General features: G+C 45.6%; 1 protein-coding gene across 6 annotated transcripts in view; it reads left to right on the forward strand.

The window, feature by feature from the left end:
* Window positions 1-753: 753 nt before the first annotated feature.
* LOC120913565 (galectin-9-like) overlaps window positions 754-21727 on the forward strand; it is a 55143-nt gene continuing 34169 nt past the window's right edge. For all 6 annotated transcript variants that reach the window (XR_005743541.1, XM_040323582.1, XM_040323584.1 and 3 more), the window contains exons 1-3: window positions 754-860; window positions 18308-18396; window positions 21435-21630. Coding sequence is in view for 5 of the 6 variants with exons in the window: in XM_040323582.1 (XP_040179516.1) it covers window positions 831-860; window positions 18308-18396; window positions 21435-21630 (315 nt within the window). In the remaining variant the exon portion in view is untranslated. The remainder of the gene's footprint in view (window positions 861-18307; window positions 18397-21434; window positions 21631-21727) is intronic.

The raw sequence follows: 21727 nt of genomic DNA on the forward strand, positions 1-21727 counted from the left end.
CCCACAGTTCTGTTTAAGAGACAATAAATCTTTTTGCATTCAAGAAGTGTCTAGTGCTCATCAATCTACCTTGCATTACACCCACCATGCCTTGTAACCAGTGGCGGTGTGTCACTAAGGGCGCACGGTGCCGCCCCCTCTATGACCAATGGATAGATTGCATGAATCTATCCATGGCTGCCACCCCCTATTTGAGCACTCGCCCCCTTTTCGGGCACCTGAAATGCAGTGGGGGGGGGGGGGTTGTTTTTGAAGCACCTGATTAGAGCCACATGAAGACACCGCTCACCACCGAAGTGTCGGGCAGATGGCGAGGGGGGGGGGGCACAGTGGCTGCGTTTGATGTGCACAGTGGCTGCAATTGATGGGCACAGTGGTTGCAATTCATGATTATTTTTTTTTTCAGTTTTGTTTGCGCACCCCCAAAATTTGGAGCACCACTGCTTGTAACCTGCCACTCTACACAGAAAGATGTCAGCTGTCCCTAACTCTGAAGGTCATCATTGGGCTTCAGGGACCCCGGGACTTGGCTACATTTTATTTTTCTTTTTTATTCTATTTATTATATTTGAACATATACGTGCGTCTGTGTACACATGCATACAAATTCTAGCTTTATTTTATGTGTGTGTGTGTAAAAATACTGACTGGTAATGCAGATTTTTCTGCTTGCAGATGGTTCCCTCAGACAGCCCCTATACAATATGTATGGATGAGGTCAGACACTCCCACCCATGTTGTTTTCTAGATCCTTACTTCCTTCACAGGAAAACGAAACTAGCTTCACTTCTCACTCCCAGTCATTGAACGTGTAACAGCACACAGACCAGATGGCAGGCTATGCACCAATTTACAATCCAGTAAGTAGCTGATTTTATTACATTACTTAGTGTTTTTACTGGTTTTTAGTACAACTTTTGTCTGTTTGTAAACTCAAATAATGACCAGATCAGTAGTTTGTAATGAGAAAAGGAAATGTGAGTGCATGTCTTTACAATCTCCTCCTGCAGTACCAATAATACCTAAAGATGTAGGATTATGAATAATTACCCTCTATGTACAAGAAGGTGTCAGTACTGGATGATTGACACCCCAGGCAGATCTCTGCTGTCTGCTCACATACTACAAAGTGCTGACCGTGTGTATAGAACAGGAAATCGTTTGTACGGTTTTGCAATGTAATCTAGTTTCATATGTAATAGAATCACTATAAGACCTCTTCCACACTGAGGTGTTTTTTTATGTGTTTTTAGCGCTAGAAATAGCCTCTAAATAACGCCTGAAAATCGCCTCCCCATTCATTTCAGTGTGACTTTTCACACATGCTTGCGGGACATTAGGAAACGTCCTGCAAGCAGCATCTTTGGGGCAGTTTGGGCTCCCAAAACGCCCTTGCCCATTGCAAGGAACGAGAAGCGTCTAAAAAGCGATTCGGAAAAAAAACGATTATAGCGCAAACATGCAAAAATTACATTTATCCTGCAAGGCTAGTTAAAAACACCTGAACATATTAAAAAATACGGGGGTTTGGTCACACTATATGGTCATATAGTGCAGTGGTCCCCAACCTTTTTGGCACCGGGGACCGGCTGCATGGAAGAAATTTTGCCAAGGCCCGGTTGGGGATGGCATGCGGGGGGTAAGCGATTTTTCGCGGGCAATTTGTCAGCGCATTATTTCTATTACATTGCAGTAATGAATTAAATAGTTAAACCCACCATAATGCAGAATCAGTAGCAGCCTACCCCCCACATTACATTCCCAACCTCCACTTTAATATCCTCAGCTCCCCTCACATGACAGTTCTTGGTCACCCCAATTTAACTTCTTCAGGCCCCCCCCACATTACAGTCCTCACCCCCCCCCACACTCCAGGCCTGCCACCTACAGCCATGTCACTTGTCACCTGCAGCCTGCCACCATGTCACTTGCCACCTGCAGCCATATCACTTGCCACCTACAGCCTGCCACCACAGCCTGTCACTTGCCACCTACAGCCTGTCACCTGCAGCCATGTCACTTGCCACCTACAGCCTGCCACCACAGCCATGTCACTTGCCACCTACAGCCTGTCACCTGCAGCCATGTCACTTGCCACCCACAGCCTGCCCCTGCCACCATGTCACTTGCCACCTGCAGCCATGTCACTTGCCACCTGCAGCCATGTCACTTGCCACCATGTCACTTGCCATCACAGCCTGTCACCCACAGCCTGCCACCTGCAGCCATGTCACTTGCCACCTGCCGCCATGTCACCTGCCACCATGTCACTTGCCACACAGCCTGTCACCCACAGCCTGCCACCTGCAGCCATGTCACTTGCCACCCACGTTCCCCTGTATAACCTTCCCCTCAGTAACTTCACTTGTCACCTTCATCAGTGTCCATCTGTGTGACTTATTTCTTTACCTTTCACACCCTCTGGTGTATGGTCTCTCAGTGAGTCGGGCCATGGGTGGGAGGAGTCGGGCACTCGGTCGGCAGCCGTTGATCCGATCCAGCAGGTACACAGAACAGACACCAGACGACCATGTCCCTGCTGCTGTCACACCCTCTCCATGCCGCCGAGAGATCACAGTCACACTAGTCCCTGCTTGTGCCGAAGGAGGCGGTGCCGATGTGGGCAGTGGAGAGGACTGTGCACAGCATGTCTGGATAGGGACAGGAGACTGAGGGTGGGCGTTGCAGGGAGGGAGGCGGGACAGTTCTGGATGGAGGGCCGAGGTAACAAACAGGTGATTGGCTGCTAGGATGAAGGACAGTCCTAGCAGCCAATCGCCTGTTTGATAACCTTGGGCAGCTCCGCCCTCCACCCAGAATTGTTCCGCCTCCCGCTGTCGGCTCTGTGAGGATTACAGAGCGATGGCAGGAGGAAGAAAAGTCTCATGCCGCCTGCTCGCACTCGCGGCCCGGCTGCAGAAGGGCTGCGGCCCGCTAGTGGGCCGCGGACCGGGGGTTGGGGAACACTGAATAGTGCTATGCCCACTTACTGCGACAAAGTACCCCAAATTAGTGGGTCCTAACCTGTTAATAGAATGAAAGAACCTGGGTCTCAACCTTGGGAGATAAACTCCTCTATGGGAAAACTGAAGTGATCCCTCCTATACACTGGTGGCCACTAATGTGAGGTAATGAAGAGGGGGAGGGGTGCTCCAGCCCAAGAGACCTGGTCGGGGTCTATACAAAATACAAAGACATACTCGGGGGGCACACACCCAAAAAATGCTATACATCTAAGATGGTGCTGCTATAAGACCAAAGACAGTACAAAACAGATTATAGCGCACACATGCAAAAATGACATTTATCCTGCAAGGCTAGTTAAAAACACCTGAACATATTCCAAAATTCGGGGGTTTGGTCACACTATATGGTCATATAGTGCTAAGCCCACTTACTGCGACAAAGTACCCCGAATCAGCCTGAAAAACGATTCGGAAGCGCTGCAACAGGGGGGTGTTTAGCCCCTTCTTCGGCCGCTAGCGGGGGATCAAAAGCACCCCGCTAGTGGCTGAAAAGCGCCGCTAAAACAAGCAGCGCTTTAGCACTAACACAGCTCAGTGTGAAAGGGGTCTTAGGGCTCATTCCTTTAGGCATACCTATGCATACACCCGTGTAAGGCTTGATTCACATCTATGCATATTGCTTTTGAGCGTTTCTGCGTACCAGACACACCAGATTGCGGTGCTTGGTTTTGGGTCGCTGTGAGCTGCCCAGATAACACTTGATTGCTGTGCAATCACATGACATAGTAAACAATAATCATAAATAGAATGCATTCATGACATCATTGTTTACTACTGTGTGTGATCTCTGCGGTTGGTCACCAGACATCACATTGTACCCGGGCCAATCACAGCACCCTGAACCATGGATAGCTGTGAGCTAATCACAGCATCACAATAGTAAACAATGAGTCATGTATAAAAAAGATTTACAATTCAAATGATTGCTGTTGCAGTGATCATGACTGTAACAAGCAATCACAATGTAATAATAAAAAAAAGAAAAATTCTGATGACCCCCCAGAGTAGTATAGTGTCACTATGGTGACACTGAACTACTCTGATAAGAGTATGTAAAAAAAAATATTATTATTATTTTTTAGATTTTTATATACTGTCACCAGTCAGTATCCCTGATCACCACCACACCAATAATATGATGACACTGTACTGTACTGATGAGTGATGACACTATGTAAAAAAATTAAAAATTATTAAAATTTCTTTATTTTTCAAAAAATTGTGACACAAAATTACAACTTCAAAAAACTTGCCAAGTGTTTTTATTATTGCGTCCTCTTCTCCACTGCTTCTCGGCGTTGATTGGATAGATCGACAGCAGCGCGGCCATTGGCTACCACTGCTGTCAATAGGGGTGCAACGGATCACAGTTGATCCGTGATCCGAACGGGTCACCCCCATCGGATCGGATCACACTGTGATCCGCGGATTGCCACGGCTCCGGAGCTAGGCCGAAGCCGCGGCCTTTCCTAATGTTACGGCGGCGGCTCCGGAGCTAGGCCGAAGCCGCAGCCTTTCCTAATGTTATGGCCGCGGCTTCGGCCTACCTCCGGAGCCGCGACCATAACGCTAGGAAAGGCCGCGGCTTCGGCCTAGCTCCGGAGCCGCCGCCGTAACATTAGGAAAGGCCGCGGCTTCGGCCTAGCTCCGGAGCCGCGGCCATCTTGGTACACCCGGCGGCGGCCCTCCTCTGTTTACACCCACAGAGGAGGAGCCCGCACTCGGACACACCGCTCGGGGAGTGCCTGTCGGTACTAGCTGAGGGGGGGTCACTGTACTGAGGACTGAGGAGGGGTCACTGTACTGAGGGGTCACTGTACTGAGGGGGGTCACTGTACTGAGGAGGGGTCACTGTACTGAGGAGGGGGGGTCACTGTACTTAGGAGGGGGGGTCACTGTACTGAGGAGGGGGGGTCACTGTACTGAGAAAGGGGGGTCACTGTACTGAGGAGGGGGGGTCACTGTACTGAGGAGGGGTCACTGTACTGAGGGGGGTCACTGTACTGAGGGGGGTCACTGTACTGAGGAGGGGGTCACGGTACTGAGGGGGGGTCACGGTACTTAGGGGGGGTCACGGTACTGAGGGGGGGTCACTGTACTGAGGGGGGGTCACTGTACTGAGGGGGGGTCACTGCTGAGGAGGGGGGGTCACTGTACTGAGGAGGGGGGTCACTGTACTGAGGGGGGGATCACTGTGAGGAGGGGGGGATCACTGTGAGGAGGGGGGGTCACTGTACTGAGGAGGGGGTCACTGTACTGAGAGGAGGGGGGGTGTCTGCACTGAGGGGGTACTATAGTTGGTGGGGGGGGGGGGGACATGTGGATATTACAGTGGGGGAGATTTTTTTTTGTTGCCGATCCGAAAAATGATCCGATCCGTGACTCCTGATCCGAGGAATGATCCGAACCGTGAGTTTTTTGATCCGTTGCACCCCTAGCTGTCAATCAAATCCAATGACGTAGCCGATCGGGACCCCCCCCCCCCGTTACATGCGGCGGTCGGTAGCTTTGGGAGCGATCCGGGATGAGGGGGCGGCTATTCGTTTCTAGCCAACCCCCCCCCCCCCCCCCGCGATCGCTCCCCGGAGCTGAAGGACGTGGAGAGCCGTATGTAAACACGGCTTCCCTGTCCTTCACTGTGGCGGCTGCATCGATCGTGTCATCCCTTTTTATAGGGAGACACAATCGATGACATCAGACCTACAGCCACACCCCCCTACAGTTGTAAACACACACTAGGTGAAACATAACCACAGGGGGCGCTGAAGGGGTTAACTCCCAAACTGCAACTGTCATTTCCACAATAAAGAATGCATTTTAAATGCATTTTTTGCTGTGAAAATGACAATGGTCACAAAAATGTGTCAAAATTGTGCGAAGTGTCCGCCATAATGTCGCAGTCACGAAAAAAATTGCTGATCGCCACCATTAGTAGTAAAAAATAAATAATTAATAAAAATGCAATAAAACTATCCCCTATTTTGTAAACACTATGGGCCAGATTCAGCTAGATCCGCGCAATATTTGCGTGGGCAAAGGGCAACGATTTTTGCTCTGCGCCCACGCAAATATTTTGATATGCCCGCGATTCACGGAGCAGTAGCTCCGTAAATTGCGCGGGCGATATGCTAAATAGCCGGGCGTAAGGCTGCCTAATGTAAATGATCCCGCCGGGGGCGGGAATCATTTAAATTAGGCGCGCTCCCGCGCCGAGCGAACAGCGCATGCTCCGTCGGGAAACTTTCCCGACGTGCATTGCGGCAAATGACGTCGCAAGGACGTCATTTGCTTCTAAGTGAACGTGAATGGCGTCCAGCGCCATTCACGAATCACTTACGTAAACGACGTGAAATTTAAATTTCACGAGCGGGAAGGGCGGCTATACTTTAGCATTGGCTGCCCCTGCTACAGCAGGAGCAACCTTGCGCTAAAGTCGCCGTACGGAAACTCCGTACCTTGCGTGCGCAGGGCCCGCGCAACTTTTGTGAATCGGTGGTAGTATGCAATTTGCATACTATACGCCGATCACAATGGCCGCGCCCCCTAGCGGCCAACGCAAGAATGCAGCCTGAGATATGAAGGCATAAGGAGGCTTATGTCTGTCATATCCTAGGCTGCAGTCCGCGTAGCGATGTTCCTGAATCAGGGGCATTCGCTACGCGGGAGCAAAACAGCTATTGCGCCGCGCAACCTATGGTTGCGCGGGCGCAATAGCTTCCTGAATCTGGCCCTATAAATTTTGCGCAAACCAACCGATAAACGCTTTTTTTTATTTATTTTTTTACCAAAAATATGTAGAAGAATACGTATCGGCCTAAACTAAGGAAAAAAAATTTTTTTTTATATATTTTTGGGGGATATTTATTATAGCAAAAAGTAAAAAATATTGATTTTTTTTCAAAATTGTTGCTCTATTTTTGTTTATAGCGCAAAAAATAAAAACCGCAAAGGTGATCAAATACCACCAAAAGAAAGCTCTATTTGTGGGAAAAAAAGGACGTCAATTTTGTTTGGGAGCCACGTCGCACGACTGCGCAATTGTCTGTTAAAATGACGCAGTGCCGAATCGCAAAACCTGGCCTGGGCTTTTAGCTGCATTTTGGTCCGGGGCTGAAGTGGTTAATACATTCTATGCATTAAGATAAAAAGCCTTCTGTGCGTAGCAGCCTCCCCAGCACCCCCTAATACCTGAACGCCATCTCTGTCCACCAATGTCCACAAATCCTGGGCCATCTGGGACTATCCCTCATTGGTTCCCGCAGCTGTCAATCAAAGTCAGTTAGCCAATCAGGGGAGAGATGGGTGGGACCGAACAGCAGCTCTGTGCCCCCATAGCAAGCTGCTTGCTTTGAGGTAACTTGAATAGGAGGGATGGGCCAGGAGCAGCAAAGAGGCACCCGAGAAGAGCGTGCATAGAGCAGGTAAGTATAACCTGCTCGTCTTCGACTGCCGACATTGCGGGCACCCTGGACATGTGTCCATTTATTAAAAGTCAGCAGCTGCAATATTTGTAACTGCTGGCTTTTAATATTTTTTGTTTAGGTGGCCCTCCGCTTTAAAGTCTCCTTGTTATTCAGAGTGCCCTATTCTCCACACTCCCTAGGAACACATTTAACCCATTGATTGCCCCTGATGTTAACCCCTTCCCTGCCAGTGTCATTAGTACAGTCAGTGTATATTTTTAGCACTGACCACTATCATGTCACTGGTCCCCAAAAGTGTCAAAAAGGTCAGTTAGGTGTCCCATTTGTTCGCCGCAATATCGCAGTCCCGCCTTGAATCACTGATTGCTGCCTCATTAGTAAAATAAAAATAAAATAAGTAAAAAAATAGTTTGTAGACGCTGTACCTTTTACACAAACTAATCATCATACGCTTATTGGGAGTTTTCTTTACCAAGAATGTAGCAGAATATATATTGGCTTAAAGTGAAAGTTAATTATTAACATTTTTTTTATTGGATATGTGTTCTAGCAGAAAGTAAACAAAATGTTTTTTTTTTACTAGCGCAAAAAATAAAAACTGCAGAGGTGATCAAATACCATCAAAAGAAAGCTCTATTTGTAGGGAAAAAGGACATCTCATTTGAGTACAGTGTCGTCCAAACGCGCAATTGTCAGTTAAACACGTTAGCCCTGGAAGGTTTTACACCCTTAATGACCAGGCCATTTTTCGGGATACGGCACTGAATCGCCTTAACTCACAATTGCGCAGTCGTGCGATGTTGTACCCGAATAAAATTGATGTTCTTCTTTTTCCCACAAATAGTGCTTTCTTTTGGTGGTACAAAGACAACGATCAATTAACACCTACTTCTCTGCATGTGAGCAGCCAAGATCACATGAGTGTATTGGATATTTAGGGAAACAATAAAATCAGCATTCTTCCTGTTCCTAGGAAATGTGACGAAAGGTAGAGTCATGTGAAGGTGACTGTAAGGAATGTAAACAGCCCTTACATTTACCTTTCAGATCATGCAGGAGCAACATATCAACACCACCAGGAACCTCCTCTCCTCTACATCTTCAGCTTTGTTAATAAGTAACAGCTCTCTGTTCAGGCACATCTGTATTTGGACCTAGAGAGCCAGTGGGTCTATTAAGACTCCAACAGGGATTCAGGGCTTTTTGGATTTGGATCTGGGCAGGACGCGACTTGGTGGTATTAATACACCGGAAAGCTCCTGGGCCCACTTATTCCCTATCCCCCTGGGCTTGAGGAACGCTCAGACGTAACCCTATCTCTATATATTCATGCAGCCAGGAAGGGTCTATATCGGGGATATGCAATTAGCGGACCTCCAGCTGTTGCAGAACTACAAATCCCATGAGGCATAGCAAGGCTCTGACAGCCACGAGCATGACACCTAGAGGCAGAGGCATGATGGGATTTGTAGTTTTGCAACATCTGGAGGTCCGCTAATTGCATATCCCTGGTCTATATCCATGAAATGACTTGGTTTGTGTAAATATCCATGAAATGACTTGGTTTGTGTAAAAAGAACCACGATTGTACTACTCTTCACCCGTGGACCCTGATGAAGGTCTATTACCAGAAACGCGTCGGACATTTATGAATCATCAACTAGGAGAGTGTTTGTTTATCTGCCACTTTTTGTGGCATATGTGCTGTTTTACTGTTTTGTATCTGTATATTTGTGTTTTTTATATGCACATTGGGTGCTTGCTGCGTTTATTATTATCAAGTGCCATTATGTGTACCTATTTCTATTAAACAATTTTATACTTCTAAACTTTGTTTGGCCTTGAAAGTCCCACCTAGGGGGAGTTGCACTCTTTTTTGTTCATTGCTTGAGGGATGTGGCCAATACAATGGTTTCATATGAGTTAGTGAGTACCTCCTCTTTTCACACAAATTTCTAGGCTGCTTCCCAGTTTGACTAGGCAGATCGGTTAAACGTTCCTTTTGCATATTTTTTTTTTTTTTAAATCAACTTTTGTATGTGCTTGATTTTTTACAAATAAATCAACAGTTTTACATACTATGGGATAATTGTTTGGTCCCTGCCTTTTGAGTCAATGGAATACTGACCGTTTGACAACAAGAAGAGGATAACCACCCCAGGCATCCATTCAGTGGCATGAGCTGGTCCTTGAGTGACCACAAAACTTGGCTGACTTCTCTTGTTGTACAATGCTATCTGGTGAGTGCGGACTGATTCACATGGGCATGTGGTGATACAGCATGCCAGGGGGTGATTTCTGGTGGCAAGACACAAGTGTTATCTTCTCTCTTCTATGGCCTGTCTACTTAATTTGTGGAATATTGCACACAGATATTACATTGCTATGAACTGAGCACTTTTAATATTATTAATATTAATCTATACTATTTGTGATAGCATTCATTATATGTATTACTTGCTTTTATATTGCAAGCGCTTTTTAGCACTTAAATGGTGTTTATTTTTTATATTTTTTTATCCCCTAAATGCCCGCACCGCCACGCCACAACCATGTGCATTGTATGTAGATGTGGCATGGCCCTGCTCACTGGAATGGGCTGTATTCAGTGAGTGGTACTGCCTGCTGAACATGACAGAGATCATTTTCTGCATTGAGTGAGTGAGTGAGTGAGAAACTTATATAGCGCAACACATGGGAACTGAATCGCCTCTGGGCGAAACTGCCGCATGCATATACCCCTGTACAGCTTCCCTTGCATCTTGGGGGCGAGGGGGCATGGTCATGGGCAGTAAAAACGTAGCCCAACCACCTATATTTTCCGCTTCTTCCCCCCCTACAGCAGGTGTCAACTGAGTTTACTGCCTTCAGAAAAAAACGTCTGAAGCCAAAAACCGCACCTAAAAAGAGATAGCATTAATTGTCTAAGATCTGGCAATGATACTTGGACAAGGAAATGGCTTTAAATACAGTATGCTGAATTCTGACTTTAAGAAATCATTTGTGACAGTTACCCACAGAATGATAATGTGTAAGTTGTAAGGCCTATAGCCTTTGAACCTTTTGTTTTGTAAATGATTATAAAATTGGCTTCATAGCGTAGAGGTTAATGATTTATAATCTGGATGGTGTAAGGTTGTTAGAGCTGTTCCTCCAAGGTTCAGTGTTGGCACCATTACTTTTAGGCCTGGTTCACACTAGTGCGAGGCGAGAACCCTGCAAATCCAGTGTGGGTTCCTGCATCGCACCTGAATCGCACCGTGGTTTACAATGAGATCTGCTAATTGCTGCGGATGTCAAAGTAAAGTTAACGACACCCCCAGATTGGTCAGCAGATCGCAGTGCGAGCTGTAAAATGGTGCGGGAATCGGATCATAGAAGTGTGAACACTTATGCGATCCGATTCAAGGGCAGACCAAAAGAAAAGGGTCCTGCACCATTTTGGTGTGAATGTGATGCGATTTCAGCCATACCGTTTGTATGGCTGAAATCGCATTGCAAAGACATTACATGTGATTTGAATAGTCTGGCATCACACTAGTGTGAACCGGGCCTTAAACCTATTTATAAATTTATATAGATTTTTGATTAAAAGTACAATTCTTGTGTTTGTAACGTGACATCCAACTATATTGTAGAATAAAGTCCATACAAGATGTTTGGCTTATAAGATGGTCTGGATGTACTGTTTGATTGGGCAAACTACCTGCAAAATGAATGAGTGAATGCTGATATATGCAAGATGATCCACATGATGCATTCATGTTTTAGCCCCATGTGGGAGTCAGTGGCGGCCTGTCCATAGAGCCCTCCCCTATTCATGCATCCAGCCCCCTGATCTACATATCAATGGCGCCGAACCATGGATTGCAAATCAAGGGTGGGGTGTTTTTTTGAAGCAGCTGGTTAAAGCAAGAGGCTCTAATAGGCTTCAAAAAAGGGTGGCCTCAGAGCACAAAGCATTGCGCTCCGAGGCCACTAAGTTGTGTGACCGTTGCAAATAAATTTTCGCTATTTTCACACTAAAGTTCCTCTCTGCCAATAAAGAGGCAGGTCTGTGCATCAGGCGATCCTATTGGATGCCTAGCGCTTTGGCGGAAGAGGAGACACGGTGGAGGAAGCTGCTGAAAGAGCGGACACTGGAGCCACAGCGGCTGCTGCCCGCACACCAAAAGAGGAGACCACAGCCCCGTGGGTAAGTGCCGGACCACTTTTCTGGGTTACTTTGGATCTGATTTCATATCAGCATACAATGTCAATCTTTACCTTTTAAACCATAGATACCGTATTTATTGGGGTATAGCGCGCTCCCGCGTATAGCGCGCACCCCTAAAGTTGCCCGAAATTCCTGTGGAAAAAATATATTTTGTTCTTACAGTTTTGGTGTCTTGCGCGGCGTCCATCGGCGGCCTTGTCGGGTCCGGCGTCCGTCTGCGGCTTCGGGTGTCCTCTTCGTCGGGTCCGGCTTCCTTCTGCGGCGTCCTCGCGTCCTCCCCGCTCGTTTCCCGCGCCGAGTTTGAATACTGCGCCGACATATACAGAGCGAAGTACACATGTATGGTCGGGCAGGCTCGGCTAATCTTGCGCTGACGTCCTGTACGTCCAGGACGTCAGTGCGAGAAGAGCCGAGACTGCCCCACTATACACGAGTGTACTGCGCTCGGTATATGTCGGCGCAGTATTCAAACTCGGCGCGGGAAAGCGGGTATCGGCGTATATCGGCACCCGAGATTTTGCCCTGATTCTCAGGGCAAAAAAGTGCGCGGTATACGCCGATAAATACGGTAAGTCCATTTTTTTCCATTGAACTAGCAGGTGGAACAAAAAAAAAAGCTCCATCACGATCAATGTGGATGGGGGAGACCTCCCCGCTGAGCTATTGTATTCTGATGGTGGGGTGACTTCCCCACTGTCAGAATAAACTGATTTTTTCTAGGGATGCACCGATATATCGGTGCCGATACATATCAGCCGAAAACAGCTGTTTTGGCGACATGCCGAAACAGCTTAAAAATTGCCGATATGGGCATCGGGTGCCAGTAAAAATGATGGCCGCTGTGCTGTCACGGCTCCGTCCTCTGCCTCTGCCTATGGCGAGTGTCACTGCCAAAGTGTCCCTCCTGAGTCCTCCTGACTCAATCGGCTATTCAAAAATGGCGCCGGGTGGCGCCATTACGTATCTGTGCATGCGCCGCCCGGCCGAGCGGATACAAGCTTTCCCGAGCCCGGACGACTTCGGTTGTAAACTCATGATTGTAAACTCATGAATAGAAAACCAAAAATCTGCCCCCTGGGCAGTTTAAAGTTCTTTATGTTTGTATGAATGTTAATTAAGCATGTCAAATGTAGTCAGTTTTTAGGGGTGTCAACTTTTTAGGTGTTAGTAGAGCTGTAGAGCCGGTTTTCCTGAGCCAAGATGGTAGGGCTGGTGCTACCACTAGGCAAACTAAGCAGCCGCCTAGGGCGCCTGTCCACTGGTGTTCCTATTCTCTTCTCTCTGCAGCAAGCAACTAAGTCTCAGAATCAGTAGGCAGCCGCCACTATATTCACACATAGTGTCAGAGGCCCAGCGGCGGCGGAGGACTGTGTCTGTGTTCCGACTTGCGAATAAATGAAAGCAAGCAAACATTCATTGATGGGCCCTGGTGAGGCTGCATTTGATGGGCCCTGGTGAGGCTGCATTTGATGGGCGCTGGTGAGGCTGCATTTGATGGTCGACAGACTCAATGTGTGCCGGTCGCTCGCGATTGTTCCCCGCAGTGACAGAACAGGGATCTGCCATAGTAAACAAGGCAGATCTCCATTCTGACAGGGGATGACACACAGATCCTGTCTTTCTGCTATGTGTGTTGTTCCAGGCAGCCCATCCCCTATACAGTTAGAACACACAGTGAGGGAACACATTTAACCCCTTGATCGGCCCTGATGCTAACCCCTTCCCTGCCAGTGCCATTAGTACAATGTCAGTGCATATTTTTAGCACTGATCACTGTAATAATGTCACTGGTTCCCCAATTTTTTTTTAAATGTCAGGTGTCCGATCTGTCCGCCGCAGTCCCGCTAAAAAGCGCAGATCACTGCCATTACTAGTAAAAAATAAAAAAATAAAAAAAATTGCCATAAATCTATTCCCTATTTTGTACATGCTATAACTTGTGTGCAAACCAATCAATATACGCTTTTTTTTTTCTTACAAAAAATATGTAACATACAAATTGGCCTAAATTGATGATGAAATTATTATTTTTTTATTTATTGGGTGTGTTTTATAGTAGATAATAAAAAATATTGTTTTTTTTTTCAAAATTGTCGGCCTTTTTTTGTTTATAGTGCAAAAAATAAAAACCACAGAGGTGATTAAATACCACCAAAAGAAAGCTCTATTTGTGGGGGGGGGGGGGGGACATGATTTTTTTAGATGCAGCGTCGCACGACCGTGCAATTGTCGGTTAAAACTACGCCGTGCCGTATCGCAAACAATGGCCTGGTCATTGAGGGGGTAAATCCTTCCGGGACTGAATTGGTTAATGTGCACATATGGAAAGTGTTCTATACAGTAAAAGCTGTTAAAATGTGGAATAGTCCTCAATGGGAGCTTGTTATAGTTTACTGTTTTGCTTTAAGAAAAGGGCTGGAAGGCTTCTAAATGCACAAATTATACCTAGCTATTAATAGGTAAAGTGATAACAATGTAAAATGTTGATCCAGGGAGTAACTTATTTGCTATTAATATTTATAAGAAATTATACTTTAAGATATTTATTCAGGATGTATCCAAGTGGCTGGTAGCACTTTGTATTTATAAGAAATAATATTGTAAAATGTTCATCTAGAGCCGTGGTCTCCAAACTGCGGCCCAGGGTCCGGATGCGGCCCTTTGCTTGCTTTTATCTGGCCCTTAGGGAACTATTTCATTCACTGACACCAACAAAGGTACACAGTTACTCATAATGACAGCAACACCCAATGACAGGGCACAATTCCTACCAAAGACACCAAAGATGGAGCACAATTCCACCCAATGATATCAACAATGGGACCCAATGACGGGGCACAATTCCTACCAAAGATGGGGCACAATTCCTCCCAATGACATCAACAATGGGGCCTAATGACAGGGCACAATTCCTAAAAAAGACACCAAAGATGGGACACAATTTCTCCCAATGACATTAACAATGGGGCCCAATAATAGACACAATGCCTACCAAATACTCTAAAGATGGGGCACAATTCCTCCCAATGACAACATCAATGGGGCCCAATGAGGGGGCACAGTTCCTACCAATGACACCAAAGATGGGGCACAATTCCTCCCAATGATATTGTAACGGTCAGGGGTTAACGCTGTTACGATATTCCATTCCACCAACCCAAGACCGCTTCCGACACTCCACAATCCAGCAGACAGAACCCATTGGATTTCCCCCAGAAGAACGAGACACACACAGCTCTGTTCTCTGGTTCCAAACAGACAGGATCTTTTAATGGTAAAACTCAGGTTTTTATACAGTTAGAAGCCCCAAGAAACAATGGCTTAACTCCACCCACAACATGACACACGGAGCTCAATACACATTCCTTTAGTTTGGATAATGACATTCAGATAATCTACATGAGCTAATTACTAGTCATTTATCCAGACATTCCGACTCCGCGATAAACTCTTTTTACCTCAATACAATACACATTCCTTTGGTAAACATAAATCAGACATCTGACCTTTTAGATTGTGTTAATTCTCAACACATATTATCATCAATAGAACTTTCACACAATACAGGGTTAGTTAGCATAGCACCATGAAATATCTTAGGAGCCAGGCTTAATTAACACAATAGACAATAGAATGCAATCACAGCAAGCTTTCATCACTATAGCCAGGTAGCTGGAGGTGATTAACATCTTAACAGTAGCAGACTTAATTGGCACCTCAACAGTCTATGTTCCACATTGAAGGAGACACTCTATTGACCTGTTGGGTTCAGAATGAACAACTTGTAATATTTCAAGATATCCTGCAATACATTAATTATCATTACTGTCCCATCTCATGTAATCCATGATATAATTTCTCAGTCATCCTATGCCCCTAGTGGACATAGGATGACCCTAGACCCAAGAGTCATTGGTGAAGCTGACACAGAAGTACCCCACACCCTTCAAGAGCCTCTGGGTCCCACAGGCCATACCGTTACAGACATCAACAATGGGGGCCAATGACAGGGCACAATTCCTACCAATGACACCAAAGATGGGGCACAATTCCTCCCAATGACACAAGTGATGGGGCACAATTCCTCTCACTGACACCGAAGGTGGGGCATGGTTTTCTTTAACTGATGCTGGGACCCTTTTCTACTCCCGATGGCCACAGTCTGGCCCCCCTAAAGCCTGATGAACAGTAAAGTGGCCCTTTGCTTAGAAAGTTTGGAGACCCCTGATCTAGAGAGTATCCAATTGACTTTTGGGAATGGAAGATATTACAGTATATTCCCTGTTGGAGCAAATTAATTGACACTTTTAAAATGTTTTTTTTTTTCTTTCTTTCTTTTTTTTTTCCTTTCTCTAGATTATCTGTGCATTCAGGGTTATGATGGTGCAAGGTTTATTTTTTTATTTTTTGGGGTGTACATATGCCTTTTTTAAACTATGTAACTATACTCAAGGTTAAGTGGGGCGAGCTCAGTCTTTCACATATATGAACACAAATACTCTTGAATACGACTTCCAGTTCATATTGGAAATAAATACAAAAAACAGTAGACACATAGATAGAGAGGTTGTTATCTGATAACCATATGTGCTATTCTGTCTCTCTGATAAGAGAACAGATAACAGTAAACAAATTACTACCATATTGAAGTCTCGGTTCACATTGATGCTGCTTTGAAATCAAGCTACTTCACTTGAAGTAGTGCGATTTTAAAGTAGCAAGTTCAGCGCGATTTCAGGTGCTACTTGATAGACATCTGTGGAGCTTCATGCATCTATAAGTCGCACCTGAAATCGCCAAAAATAGTGCAGGAACTACTTTTGCAAATCGGTGTGGCGCTGCAAAATCTGCGTTGCACCAATTAAAACAGTGCCATTGCCTCCAATAAGCTGCGACTTGTCATGCGATTTGATCACTCAAATCGCATGACAAATCGTTCCAATGTGAACCTAGGCTTAAGGCCAATTATCAGCAAGCTAGATATAATTGTTATAAAAATGTTCTGTAATGGTGTGTTTAAAGTAGATATTTTAGCAACCCTATAAGTCTGCGTGAATCAATTCTGACATGTCACATAAGAAAGCAACAGTGCAATTTTTCAGAAATGGTCCACCTTTTATTTAAAAAGCAACCCTTGAGCTGTAGAAAAGTGAGTAATAAACAAATAAAGTAAACTAATATCATAGGTCGTCTGAAGGCAGATAGGAGCATTTCCCCGGTCTCCTCTCCCCCAGTGTTCAGTCTTCACCAGGGCGATCTTTAAGCAGGGCAAAAGGAGAAGCTGCCCAGGGCACAGTCATTGTTGTGGGGCCCAAAGCAGCTTTCCATTGAGCCCACACTGCCTGAAAATAGTTGATAAGTAGATTCGGGAGGGCCCAAGAAAATGTTTGCCCAGGGTTCAATTGATATTTAATCAATTTTAAAGACGACCCTAGTCTTCACCATTGTACAGTAACTTTCTAGCAAGTCACAAGGTGAGAAACTGTCATCTCTGCATCTGCAAGCTTGAGTCAGCATCTGGATTGTTTCCCCAACAAAAGCATAGTAATAAACAATTAGGTTAAATGTCAGAAGTGTAACGTGGGTGCAGCTCTTAAAGTGGTTGTAAAGTCAACTTTAAGAGATCCTGCAATCTGTGGTGTTACAGGATTATATCATGTTTAGTGTGTGTCTTTGTGTAAAATTATTGCCATAAATACCTTATTTACAGTGCCGCTGGGCGCTCATGTGACCCACCGGAAAAACACTTCTTCCCCATTCTATGCATTAAGAAAAACCTTCTGTGTGTAGCAGCCCCCCTCAGTCCTCCTAATGCCACGTACACACCATCACTTTATGTGATGAAAAAAAACAACGTTTTTAAAAACGTCAATTTAAATGACCGTGTGTGGGGGAAACGTCGTTTTATGTCTTGTGAAAAACGACAAAAAAAAATTGAAACATGCTTCAATTTTTTGTGTCGTTTTTCAAAACGTCGTTTTTTGTGTCACAGAAATTGACCGTGTGTAGCAAAAAACGACGTTTAAAACAACGTTTTTAAACCTGCGCATGCCCAGAAGCTAGTTATGAAGCGAGCTTCAATGGAAAAAAGTGGTGAACGTAACCTCGCTTTGCTAGAGCATTGTGAAAAAATGATGGTGTGTAGGCAACGTCGTTTTTGAAAATTGTAGTTTCAAAAACGTCGTTTTTTACTTCACAGAAAATGTCGTTTTTTTCCATCACATAAAGTGATGGTGTGTACGCGGCATTACACTTACCTGAGCCCCATCTCTGTCCAGTGATGTGCACGAGTGCCATGGCCGTCCGGGACTCTCTCTTCTGATTGGCTGAGACACAGCATTAGCAACTGCTGTCAATCAAAGTCAGTTAGCCAATCAAGAGAGAGGGGGTGTGGCCAAACCGAGCTGGGAAAAGGACATACATTTTATTTGGCCTGGTCATGAAAGGGGTAAATCTTCCAGGGGCCAAGTGGTTAAAGGAGTGGGACCAACTAAAACCCAAGCCTACTCTGCTATTGGTCAAGGAGCGCAGAACACACAGAGCATAGGTCGGGATTACAGAACACACAGAGCATGTCATTTTACTTGGAATTTTGTAAATTGAATTGATTGTTTTGACACCTCTCCTCCTTTTTTTTGCAGGTTGTTCCCTTCCAGAGTGCCATACTTGGGGGGATCTCAGATGGAAAGAGAGTGACTCTCCAAGGACAAGTCCACAGTCATGCCAAGAGGTATGTTACTGAACAAAAGCAGAATTAGTATTAAAGTAAACTCAGGGAACATATCGGTTGCCATTGCTGACGTCTTCTAAAAAATTCTAAGTTCCTGGCTTTCAAGTTAATCTAGTGGCTTATGTAGCACAACCCCCGAAGGAGCTGCTGATTATATTTTTGGTCTGTATTCTGCCTATCAACCCCAAAATATTTGGCTCAAACCCTTCCTTGGCACAACTGGACCACAGTGCCATTGCTGACCCACCGGTAGTTGGGAACAACAATGATATACACAGTAAAGAAATTGTAATTATGGTTACCTTGTACTGCCCACCTGTCCAATAGGGCAATAGATAAACTTCACACACAACTTTCTGATTAACCAAGAAGCAATTATTTACTTGGCAAGAAAAGATAAATAAAACAGAGTTAAACAAATACAGTTGACTGCTTGCAAGAGTCAATGATAAATATTAGGAACAGGTTTAAATATCACGAACCAAAGTACAGACCTGTGTAAGAACGCGGCGGAGGGGCCTCTCCAGTACAGTACTGTCAGCACTGAAGTACCTCTCCACCAGGCCTCACCCGGCTCTCAGGAACAACAATACTGTACAAAATAAGTATAAAGTAATTACTCTATGTATGTGAGTCTATAACTCTTTAGCTCCCCCTAACGGGCAGTCCTTGGACACGTGTTCTACTATGGTAACTTAGTTGATCAGACAAAGTCTTCCAATCGTTCCTTTCCGGTTAACTGAAGTCTTTGTTAGCATTAGTTGGTGCGCGTAAACAATTTGTAATCCAATAGGGATAAGTAAACTGAAAACGAATGTTATGGCGTGTTGGCAACACAAACGCCAATTTCCTTTAATGCACAGTCACTGCCGGATGCAGCGTATCCCTGCAAGTGGTCAAGTGGTGTGTTAACCTCCAAGCAACAATGGTGAGTCTACTAGATCCAGCTTCCTACGATACAGTTATTATATCATTGGGCAGAAGCTGCCCTTCTCACCCAATGAGGTCTCGCCTCTTCGGTATTCTCCGTCTGCAGTGTCCGGTTCCCGGCCTCTCCGCAACTGACAGTCTCTGGTCTTCCGCGCAGGCGTTCAAAGTGCTGGTGGACAGGCGACACTGGTTGTCCTGGAACGTAGGCCAAACACTGCGTCAAGCATCCCCTCTCAGGATGGGCGATCCGCGCTGGCGACTGTAGGCCCAGGCTTCTGAGGCCTAGGCTTCCTTGAAGTAGGCCTCAGCACAGGCTTCCTGCTTGCTAGAAGTTGCCGTCACAAGAGAAAGAATGCCTCCCCTTCCTTTAAGTAGCTTCCCCCTAGAAGACTGTGCATGATGCAATGCACTTTGGGTAGCACAGTTGCTGTGGTTCTAACGAACCCTTGAAGAGCAGGGTCTTTTTTTTATTTTTATGTAACCATAGGGGGATTTACTAAAATTGGTGCGCACAGAATCTGATGCAGCTGTGCATAGTTACCAATCAGCTTCTAGGTTTTAGCTCTGGTTCACATTGTTGCTTTTTAACATGTGATTTTTTAATTGGCAGCATTTGCCGGCAATAACACCGTCCTAATCGGTGAGACTTTGCTTCAAAAAGTAGTTTCTGTACTACTTTTTGCGATTTACATTGACATCTGTGCAGAAATCTATAATTGCGGCCAAAATTGGGCCTGCCAGCGGGAGTGAAATGATCTGAACTCGCACGGCTTCACTCCCGCAGCCCAGTGTGAACCTGCGCTTATTGTCAAAACTTAATCGGAAAAGCTTAAAGGGGAGGTCCACCAAAAAAAAAAAAACTATATATTAAAAGCCAGCAGCTACAAATACTGCAGCTGCTGACTTTTAATAAATGGACACTTACCTGTCCAGCTTGCCCACGATGTCAGCAGCCGAAGCCGAGCAATCGCTCGTCTCTCGGCTGCCCCCGCCGCCTTCCTCGGTGAGGGAATCAGGAAGTGAAGGGTTGCGGCTTCACTGCCCAGTTCCCTACTGCGCATGCGCGAGCGACGCGTCCTCACTGGTCCCCGCTGTCTCCTGGGACCAGTGTGTTTCCCAGAAGACAGCAGGGGAGGGGAGTGACTCCCGCGGGAGTCTATTCCTAGAAGTGGGTGCAAATACCTGTATTATACAGGTATCTGAACCCCCCCCTTCCCCCGAAAGGTGGCAAATGTGACACCGGAAGGGGGGAGGGTTCTGAAAAGCGGAGGTTCACTTTTTGTGTGGTCCTCTGCTTAAAGTGGTTGTAAAGGTACAATTTTTTTTTCCTAAATAGCTTCCTTTACCTTAGTGCAGTCCTCCTTCACTTACCTCATCCTCCGATTTTGCTTTTAAATGTCCTTATTTCTTCTGAGAAATCCTCACTTCCTGTTCTTCTGTCTGTAACTCCACACAGTAATGCAAGCCTTTCTCCCTGGTGTGGAGTGTCGTGCTCGCCCCCTCCCTTGGACGAAGGAGAGTCAGGATGTGTTACAGCTCCTTTCTCTATCTGCAACATAGAGAGCGTCCTGACTCCCCAGTAGTCCAAGGGAGGGGGCAAGCACGACACTCCACACCAGGGAGAAAGCCTCGCATTACTGTGTGTAGTTACAGACAGAAGAACAGGAAGTGAGGATTTCTAGGAAGAAATAAGGACATTTAAAAGCAAAATCGAAGGATGAGGTAAGTGAAGGAAGACTGCACTAAGGTAAAGGAAGCTATTTAGGGGGAAAAAAATTGTACCTTTACAACCCCTTTAAGGTAGAAGATTGGTTACTATGTACCAAATTCTGAGTGCTTCAGTTTCCCCCCATGTTTTTATGTTTTACTTTTTAGGTGAATTATTTTTTTTGTGTCACACCTTCAGAATGCTAAATTGCATAGTCAATGTTCCAGTAAAAATTTTTTTTTTTTATTTCAGTTTGTGGCAAAAAAATGTGGTCCAAGAAGTTTACTACTGTATGCATTTCATCTCATCGTCATCCTTCAGTATCACAAGAAGCTTACCTTTGCTTCTAGCCAAGTATGGGGAAACTGGTTACCCTGTATCCATTTTTTTATTTTTACAGCTTTGCTATAAACTTTGACTGCTTCAAAAATGACATCGCATTTCACTTCAACCCACGGTTTGATGAGGGCAACGTCATTGTATGTAACACTATGCAGAACAACAACTGGGGTTCAGAGGAGAGGAAGCACCACATGCCCTTCCAAAGGAATGCCTACTTTGATGTAGCCATTGTCGTGGTAGGACATGCATTTCAGGTGAGTGTACCAAAGTTAAAGGCATTGGGCCAAATCCACGAAGCAGTTACGTTGGCATATCTATTGATACGTTTATTGCGGACTATGTCCCCTCTAG

The sequence above is a fragment of the Rana temporaria genome, chromosome 9 (assembly GCF_905171775.1).
Source record: "Rana temporaria chromosome 9, aRanTem1.1, whole genome shotgun sequence".
Classification (NCBI taxonomy): Eukaryota; Metazoa; Chordata; class Amphibia; order Anura; family Ranidae; genus Rana; species Rana temporaria.